Raw genomic sequence first — 9,470 nt, 5'->3', positions numbered from 1 at the left:
AAAAAAAAAAAAAAAAAAAAAAAAAAAAAAAAAAAAAAAAAAAAAAAAAAAAAAAAAAAGGAAAAAAGAGCAATGAATACGCTAAATATGATATGATATGCGCATATGGCCACTAATCTCATCGCACCGACAGACAGAGCAAAAGAGACTGGCGGAGGCCAAGGACTGAAGTTCCCCTTTCTGCCTTCCTTCCTGCCTTCCTGCCTGCCTTCCTGCCTTCATGAGGAAAGACGGTCCGGCTACCTCCATCGGCGACGCCCAAGTCGGCAAACTCTTCACCTGCTTCGAGACCAAGCCTCTGGTCGCCACATGTCTCGCCCTCACTCTTGTCATGTTCCTCTGGAATCTTCCTCCTTACTACCAGAATCTCCTCTTCACCACCGCCCGCTCCTGCTCCGCCCCCACCAACACCACCGACGCCGCCCTCGCCAATCTCACCATTCCTCCCAATACCTCTCTCCCCTTTACTGCATCCGCCGCTGCCAAAAAGTACTCCACCACCCTCCCAACCGATCCCAACAACCGAATTTTCCAGCCATTTGGTAATGCCGCGGCTCTATTCGTTTTAATGGGAGCCTATAGAGGCGGACCACGCACTTTTGCCGTCGTCGGCCTTGCTTCCAAACCCATTCACGTCTACGGCCATCCTTGGTACAAATGCGAGTGGCTCTTCAACAATGGATCTTCCATCAGGGCCAAGGCCTACAAGATTCTTCCCGATTGGGGCTATGGCCGTGTCTACACCGTCGTCGTCGTCAATTGCACTTTTCCCCTCAATCCCAATCACGACAATTCGGGTGGAAAGCTTACGGTTAATGCCTACTACGGTCAGTCTCAGAAAAAGTACGAAAAGTTCACTGCTCTTGAGGAATTGCCAGGCTCTTACAACGCCTCCAAGTTCCGTCCTCCTTATGACTACGAATATTTGTACTGCGGTTCGTCTCTCTACGGGAACCTCAGTGCCGCCAGGATCAGAGAATGGATGGCATACCATGCCTGGTTCTTCGGGTCTAAATCCCATTTTGTGTTTCACGACGCCGGCGGGGTGTCCCCAGAGGTCAGGGCTGTCCTCGAGCCGTGGGTGCGAGCTGGAAGGGTCACAATTCAGGACATCAGAGCACAGTCAGAGTACGATGGGTATTACTATAATCAGTTTCTGGTAGTGAACGACTGCCTCCACCGGTACCGACACGCGGCAAACTGGACATTTTATTTCGATGTGGACGAGTACATGTATTTGCCCGAGGGGAGTAGCTTGGAGTCCGTGTTGGAAGAGTTTTCCGTATATACTCAATTTACAATCGAGCAGAACCCAATGTCCAGTATGCTGTGTTTGAACGATTCCGCTCAAAGTTACTCCAGGTACGTGTTCGATCTAATTATGTGTGGAAGATACCTGTTGGATCTGGGGTCAGGTAGGATGTAGATAGTGATGAATGAATTGATATATATATATATATTTGTTCCCCTTGTCAGGAAATGGGGGTTTGAAAAGCTGCTGTTTAAAGACATAAAGTCTGGAATCTGGAGAGACCGGAAGTACGCGATACAAGCCAAGAACGCGTATGCTACGGGGGTACACATGTCGGAAAATGTGATTGGAAATACAACGCACAAAACAGAGTCCAGGATTAGATACTATCATTACCACAACTCCATCATGGTGAGAGGGGAACTGTGCAGGGAATTCCTCCCCAACACCGCCATTCATAACGTCACAATCTTCAACCAAACCCCTTTTGTGTACGACGACAAGATGAAGAAGCTTGCTGACACCATTAAGGAGTTCGAGCGCCACGCCATCGGTACTGCTAATGCGAAGCTCTTCTCCTGATATGGTTACAGCTCGAGAACATCCATCAGCTTTCATCATCTTCCAAGTTCCAAATTTGGGTGTAGGAATGTGTGAATTGTAAGTAGAAGTCATGAATTTATGTGGTAGACAGAATTGGGGGCAAATTCGATCGAGGGGCTGGACTTTCTGAATGTGGATGCAATGATGGGGGAGGGGAATTATATTTGCCCAAACTTTACTCCTCAGTTACTAACTTACTCCTCCTCCGTTACTAATCTACCCGGTACTGGTCGTGGTAAAAGAACAGTCACTTTGAATCCAGTGATAGAAAAGGGATACATAGTTGCTTTAAGATTGTAATGAGTGGATTAAGGGACTTTTTTTTTCTTTTCATTCTTTCTACTTTGAGCTCTAGCCTTGCAATTTTAAGGGACTTTTTTTCTTTTTTTCTTTTCTTTTCGTGTATTATGAATATGATTATGAATGGGTTGAGACGGAGAAAATTGATGAGGGGTAGTTTGTGCCTTCCTCTGCTTCTGCTTCTTTGGAGCGTGGAAGTGGAAGTACAGGGAAAGAGAACTGTGTCCTTACCGTTGCTACTTACTGAGGACCTAAAGTAATAAAAGGTAATAATTATATATAATTACCGTTGTGTCCTTTGCATTGTTGTAATTAATCACGGCCTTTTATTTTCCTATGAGACAATTGTTATGGGAATTACTTTATTTAGAAGCTTAAAAAACATTAGACAAGAAGAAGGTAGTGTGTTTTTAAATAAATAAAAAAATTGATGGATTATGCAGGGCATTTTTCAATTTGTATGTGCTTGGGGAACAAGATTGTGGTCATCTTTTATTTTTATTTTTGTGTGGGCGTGTGTTGGTTTGGCGTGTCCGTTGACTACGTCGGGTTTCTTTTTGATTGGTATTTGCGTTAAATGGAAAGGCCGCGTTGAAGGTTTAAAGGTAGTTTTATGACGTGGACGATGACCAATTTTCTGTTTCCTCATCGCTTACCTCGCACCAGCATCACATTTCAATAAATGATCCATCCCCTCCTGGTTATACCAATATCCTTCTCCTTCTCCTTCTCCTTCTCCTTCCCCTTCTCCTTCTCCTCCTCGCCTCCTCCTCGCCTCCTCCTCCTCCTGGTTATACCATAATCCCCCAAAATTCCGTGTCTGAAACGTAGACAGACATCAGCAACAGCTAGGCTTGATACTGATGGGTGCCTGTTTATCCGACTGCCTCAATCATCCCAAACCCTCTTCTGTTTCTCCACCTCCTCCCACCGCCAAAGTGATCTCTTTGCAAGGCCATCTCCGCGAATACCCTGTTCCCATCTCCGTCTCCCGCGTTCTCCAGACCGAAAACTCCTCTTCTTCACTTTCCGACTCCTTTCTTTGCAACTCCGACCGCTTATACTACGATGACTTCATCCCCCCTTTGCCTCTCGATGAACAGCTTCTCCCTAATCAGATCTATTTCCTCCTTCCTTCCTCCAACCTCCACCATCGATTGAGCGCCTCCCAAATGGCTGCCTTGGCTGTCAAAGCCAGCCTCGCCCTCCAAAATGCCTCCCCCAACGATCGCCGTAAAAAGGGTCGTGTTTCTCCCCTCCTCAACCTCTCGGATTCCGACCACATCATCTCCAAGGAGCCCTCCAAAAAGAACGCCGCCGCGGATACCTCTGCCTCACCCTCCGTTAGAAAATTGCAGAGATTGACGTCGAAAAGAGCAAAAATGGCTGTTCGTTCCTTTAAACTCAAATTGAGCACCATCTATGAAGGCGCCGTTCTGTAGGGATTAGGGAGTTAGTAGGGATTTTAGCCCCCGATTTACGTGGATACCTCCCTGCTCCCTTCCCTCCCCGCCTCTCATATATTTGTTAATTTTCATTTCTCCTCTGTAAGCAACTCTAATTTTTTTTCCCTTTTGTAATCTGAGATTCATTCTTTCAGCGTTGAGATGTATAGATGATTACCCATGTTGAATTGCTGGAAGAGGGAATTATCCTCTTCCGAAATCCTGATCTGATTCTAAGTTCCGGTTAATTTGCGACGACTTGGGTGATCGACGACGCTTGAATTGGATTAATGAGGGGCTGAAGACGGTGGATGGGCAACCTAATTAAATATGCAAGTCAGAGTCAAAGGGAGTGGCCCATTACAGTATGAACTGAATTGAACTGAAATACGACGAGAAGGCGGAAGAGTTGACAATCTGAAGCGGCGCCGCCGTAGTTGATAGCATGGACGACCCTGTTTACCTGAACACAATGTCTCTCTTTTCGCTTTTGTTATCTAATTCCCCACTAAATTCTACGTCCTCCATTTTGGAAAATTCTATTTTCTTAATTAAAAAGGAAACTTCATTCATACCAGCCCATGCCCATTGCTAATCCTTCGAATTCACAAATTTTAAATAATATGTAATCATATCCGTTCTTTCAACGAAATCACTTTTCACTTCAACACCCAACTCTTCAATCCACAATCACTGCCACATCATCAAACTCTATTCCAATCATTTTTTCACCGCAAATTTTAGTGGGCAAAAAGTTGATGGTAGGGGCAGAACATGCATGTATTTGTTTATGATGAAATGCTTTCGATAATGCTAAGGTTTTGACCACCAAAGCATGGTTGGTTACATTTTTTTTATAAGAAAGATACATTTTGGACTTATCCATAATGTATTTGACCAATGATACAAAAATGATACATTATTGGCGCACTTTGTATTAAATATGTTAGCAATATAATCCATCATAGATTGTAAAATTAAGAATTATCATTCCTGTAGCACTTTGTCTTAAAACTACAAAAAAGAAATGGGTGCAATCTTTGTCGGTTTGGAGCACAGATTGCAATGGAAGGAAGGTGAGGTTCACGATGAGGAATGAGCGGTGCGAGGGTGTTAAACTAATGCAACTGGTGTCTGGGGGGCGCATGTGTCTTGCCGACTCCAACTACGCCCATCTCATGTATCTTACAATAAATTTAATTTTGAGGGATTAAAGATGATTGTGATATTTCCAAAATTACTATTTATAGGTTATTAGAACATCATTCTAATTAGTAATTAGATCGCGGCACACTACTAATCCGCAACGTCATTAACACTGAAAATTTATAATTTAAAATACATAAAAACATGTTGAGAGACACTTGGGTGAAATTTATCCTTTTCTAAATGAAATTTAAAAGCCATCCAATTTAACCAAACAGTTGGACAACAAAAACCTTTAAAAGGAAACTGCCATCAAGCCAAAATTATCATTTAACCGATCAAAATTGAAAAACCCTTATGGTTGATTATCCTAGACACAACATGTAATTTATTCACTAAAAATCATTTTCAGCAATTACTTTTCATTAACCATTTATTAGCAATTAACTCATGTGACTATTAGTGGTTGGTTACCTAAAACATATAGCCTATAACTGTTACCACACTCCTTACATTCATAAATTATAACATGCATATAGTTATGTCCCAAAACATATACTTTTGATCACCAATAAAACATGACAACAACCCTACAATACCATAAATAATTCTACATATATAGGCTTGGAGCTTGGGCTTTACCTTGGGATAGTGAATTTAATGGCTAATCCTAATTCAGCCCACAACATTGGTTGTCCATGATTCAATTTGGTTCTTTCTCCAAAATGTAGTACTGTTAACAATGAATCTAATGGATCACGAATGAGTAAAACCACCACCTATGGAGGGAAATTTTAAAGAAGTTTTGGAATTTTTTTTTTACTAAAAATCTCCTTCATGGATGATTTTCTTCCAAAAGTAGCTCAATAAAACTCTTACTCACCGCTTAAGAAACAAAATCCAATATTAATATCAACATATAGACACCTCTACAAATTATATTTAATTATCATCTGGATCTCTTCATTTTTTAAACCAACATTTTTTATGTTTGATATTTATGTTTGTTTACATGTGACATGGTTGGTCTCTAAAGTTTAAATTTTGCTTAGAATTAGTTACTACAAAATTGGTTTCTAAGTGGCCTCTATTCACTTTTTTGATGATTATGCTAACTAGATTTTGATGATATGTATTTTTCATTTAGTATGAAATTAATGAAACGTCGGAGGGTTTTTTTTTTTTTTTTCTCCATAAAAATAATAATAATAAAAGAGTGAGGGAGGAGGAGTGAGGAGTGAAAGGAAACGTGAGAAGCCCCATGCGACGCGTGCGTACGCCTCCTCGCCGTCACAGATCGGTCACACGGTGTGGGTTGGGTGGGTGTTATAGTAATTGTGCAACGGAGCGGAATGGAGAATTGGGGTGGGAGGTGTGAGACTCGGGAAAAAACGTATAACCCCTTCATATTCTTTCCTTTTTTACCCCTTCCTTGAAAATTGTATTGCTTTGCCTCCCTAGTCCCTATTGCTGTCTCGCCTGTCTTTCCATCGTCTTGTACATTCACTTATCTGTAAACACATTTTAAGATCCGATCTGGGCATCTGTTATTTGGAGGGTCCTTCAATTCCTCTCTCTCTCCCTCCTCCAATCTCTTCCTTTTCGTTTTCTCTCATTCACTCCTGTTTCCGAATTTCACTTCATTTGAACGAGAGAGAAAGAAGAAAGAGAAATGGAGGGTGATAAGAAATCATCGCCGGTGTCGGATGTTGGGGCATGGGCGATGAATATCATCAGCTCAGTCGGGATTATCATGGCCAACAAGCAGCTCATGTCTGCCAATGGTTACGCTTTCAGTTTCGGTGAGCTTCTTACTCTTCCTCGCACACCTCTCCTATAGATCTCTGATTGCTGAGTATGCACCTTCTTCTTTTTTTAATTTTTTTTTTTAATTTTTTTATTACAACCTTTTAAAACTCCTTGCGCCAATTTTCGTTTTTCACCGATCCAAATCCTATCCATGGGTTTTCCGTTCGCTTCACTCTCGGTTCATCTCATGTAATGCGGGCAATTGAGGATCTGTTCTCTTGGTTACGATGGAATTTCTCAACTCGTTTGTACGCTCAATGGCGATTTTGCACTTGTGGCCAATTTTTTTGCCCCGTTCTCATATTGCAAGTGACGTTTTATGGCCTTACTTGCAAGCCGGGACAGTTTTGTATGCTTAGTTAACCGAACTTTCATCTTGAAATTTACTGCGCGGATCCTTGTTTCCTTCCTACTAATTAAATAAGGTTATTTGAATTCTTTTCATTTTCAGCCACAACTTTGACTGGGTTCCACTTTGCGGTGACTGCACTAGTCGGTCTGGTCTCGAATGCCACTGGTTATTCCTCATCAAAGCATGTTCCTTTGTGGGAGCTCTTTTGGTTTTCTATTGTCGCAAATATGTCTATCACGGGAATGAACTTTAGTCTCATGTTGAATTCAGTGGGATTCTACCAAGTAAGAACTTACTATATGACACTCTTGACAACGTTTGCACTTTAATTTAGTTTATAAGAATGCATTGGGTATGACAAGTTAAACAATGTCTACCTAATTGTGTATTCATGCAATCTCTCTCTCTCTCTCTCTGTCTCTCTCTGTTTTGGTCTCTTTCCTTTCTTATTTTTACGATTGGAGAATATTTTTGTTTCAGATCTCGAAACTTAGTATGATCCCTGTGGTTTGTGTGATGGAGTGGATCCTTCATAACAAGCACTACTCAAAAGAAGTGAAAACTGCTGTTGTAGTAGTAGTAATTGGTGTGGGAGTTTGCACTGTCACTGATGTAAAAGTTAATCTCAAAGGTTTTCTGTGTGCGTGCATAGCCGTCTTGTCAACATCTTTGCAGCAAATTGTGAGTACTCCTTCACATATCTACTTGGCTGAATCTTGTCGTCTCCAGTTCAGCCTTTATTCCTTCTACTTTATGTATATGTTGATCAATTGGTTTGTAGCTAGGGTATGACTGTTTTTCTTTCTTTTTCCCTTTTGTTTATCCCGCTGAAAGAAGCAAAACAGAAACTTTGAAGGTTATGGGACACTGGTTTCAGTGTAACGACCTTGAGTGAGAGACCCTTGGTCTCCTCTCTAGGCAAACCTGTTGCAATGTTATTAAAATATCTTATCAGAAATGGTAATTGGGAGTTGTTCAATTTTTTTGTAATGGAGGTTGTTTTGGATAAAGACATTCTGATTCTTGGAACAATAACTATCTCATGGTCAGAATACTTATCTGTGTTAACCTTGATATCTTGAGTCCTTTTGTGTCGTCTGAAATGATAATAAAGGTAAGGGCAGTTGTTATATTAGTGTCATCGCATCGCTAAACCATATTCTTGCAACAGACTATAGGTTCACTGCAAAAGAAGTACTCCATTGGGTCTTTTGAATTGCTGAGCAAGACAGCACCTATTCAAGCCCTCTCTCTCCTGCTTCTCGGACCATTTATTGATTACTACCTTAGCGACAAATCTCTACTGAACTATAAAATGTCTTCTGGTGCCCTTGTAAGTAGAAGGCGGTTCATTTATGTACGCCATTCATTTATGTACGCAATTTTCAACTAATTTCTGGGGATGCTACATACTTGCAGTTGTTCATCCTCCTTTCATGCACTCTTGCTGTGTTCTGCAATGTGAGTCAATATCTGTGCATTGGGCGTTTCTCAGCTGTGTCCTTCCAGGTGTTAGGTCACATGAAAACAGTGTGTGTTCTCACATTGGGGTGGCTGCTCTTCGATTCAGAACTGACCTTGAAAAATATATCAGGCATGATTTTAGCCGTTGTTGGTATGGTCATTTATAGTTGGGCTGTGGAGGTTGAGAAGCAATCTGGGGTGAAGACTAATATCAATGTGAAACATAGCCTGACGGAAGAGGAAATTAGACTTCTGAAGGACGGAATGGAATCCAAACCAGTGAAGGATATTGAACTTGGTGAGACTAAAGGATAAATTTCACTTTGTTTGTTAGGTCATGGTATTGTTTATGTTGTGTTTACAGTCTAGACTTATCCATTTCCTTGTCCTTGCACCCATCAATTTTAGATGTTATAAAGCTCGTGTAGAAACCTTGGCCGCCCCTATATTTTTCTTGTTCACATTTATATTTATACGTTTATATCATGTATATTTCTTTTTTCTTCACATTATTTATGCCAACAGAATAGTTGTAAGTCCATGAACGGATGGTAAAATGTAAACGTCATTTGTAATGGGTCAACTTTTATTTGATTTTCTCCTTTCTCTACGTTAATTCTATCTTCTATGAAAGTTTGAATACAAAATGCATACAACTCAACCAAACAAAGCAGGCACATAATCGTTGTAAGTGAAACTTCCATTAATTTTCACTTCCATTAATTTTTGTGATGGAAGAATTTGGAGATTGAGGAAGAAGATTAACTTCTTGAATGGCTAATGAGTCGGGACTATTGTTCAAGTTCAAGAATATTATTAAAATGAGGTACCTTGAATATTATTAAAATGAGGTACCTTGAATTTTATTCAAAAGAGATACCAGCATATAGTCCATGAATTTTATTCAAAAGAGATACCAGCATATAGTCCATTCAATGATACTAATGATACTTTTTAAACGATTATGAGATGATAAGAGTAATATTGGAACTTTTCAAATAATAAATTTAAATGTTTTTTTTGTTTGTTTGTGTAATTTAGTCTCTAATTGATTCACCTTCAGATTCATTTTTTGGCTTGCGGAAAATTGACCATTATT

The 9,470-nt window shown here is 40.4% G+C and overlaps 3 protein-coding genes across 3 annotated transcripts; all 3 read left to right on the top strand.

Annotated features, from left to right (window-relative positions):
* The first annotated feature begins 104 nt into the window (after positions 1-104).
* Positions 105-2,435, top strand: LOC111446100 (galactan beta-1,4-galactosyltransferase GALS1). The gene is made up of 3 exons (XM_023084762.1): positions 105-180; positions 213-1,362; positions 1,477-2,435. The coding sequence occupies exons 2-3, from the start codon at positions 221-223 to the stop codon at positions 1,832-1,834; spliced, it is 1,500 nt and encodes a 499-aa protein (XP_022940530.1). The 5' UTR covers positions 105-180; positions 213-220; the 3' UTR covers positions 1,835-2,435.
* A 409-nt stretch (positions 2,436-2,844) lies between these two features.
* LOC111446101 lies at positions 2,845-4,268 on the top strand. The gene has a single exon (XM_023084763.1). It carries the CDS (start codon positions 3,019-3,021, stop codon positions 3,595-3,597), a length of 579 nt encoding a protein of 192 aa, XP_022940531.1. The 5' UTR covers positions 2,845-3,018; the 3' UTR covers positions 3,598-4,268.
* Positions 4,269-6,394: 2,126 nt separating this feature from the next.
* On the top strand, positions 6,395-8,968 carry LOC111446102 (UDP-rhamnose/UDP-galactose transporter 2-like). The gene is made up of 5 exons (XM_023084764.1): positions 6,395-6,548; positions 7,007-7,191; positions 7,388-7,588; positions 8,079-8,240; positions 8,327-8,968. Exons 1-5 carry the CDS (start codon positions 6,419-6,421, stop codon positions 8,684-8,686), a joined length of 1,038 nt encoding a protein of 345 aa, XP_022940532.1. The 5' UTR covers positions 6,395-6,418; the 3' UTR covers positions 8,687-8,968.
* Positions 8,969-9,470: the final 502 nt, after the last annotated feature.

Source organism: Cucurbita moschata, unplaced genomic scaffold (genome assembly GCF_002738365.1).
Source record: "Cucurbita moschata cultivar Rifu unplaced genomic scaffold, Cmos_1.0 Cmo_Scf00008, whole genome shotgun sequence".
Taxonomy (NCBI): Eukaryota; Viridiplantae; Streptophyta; class Magnoliopsida; order Cucurbitales; family Cucurbitaceae; genus Cucurbita; species Cucurbita moschata.
Note: the sequence above shows the minus strand (reverse complement) of the source record. Positions and strands in the feature narration are given on the sequence as shown.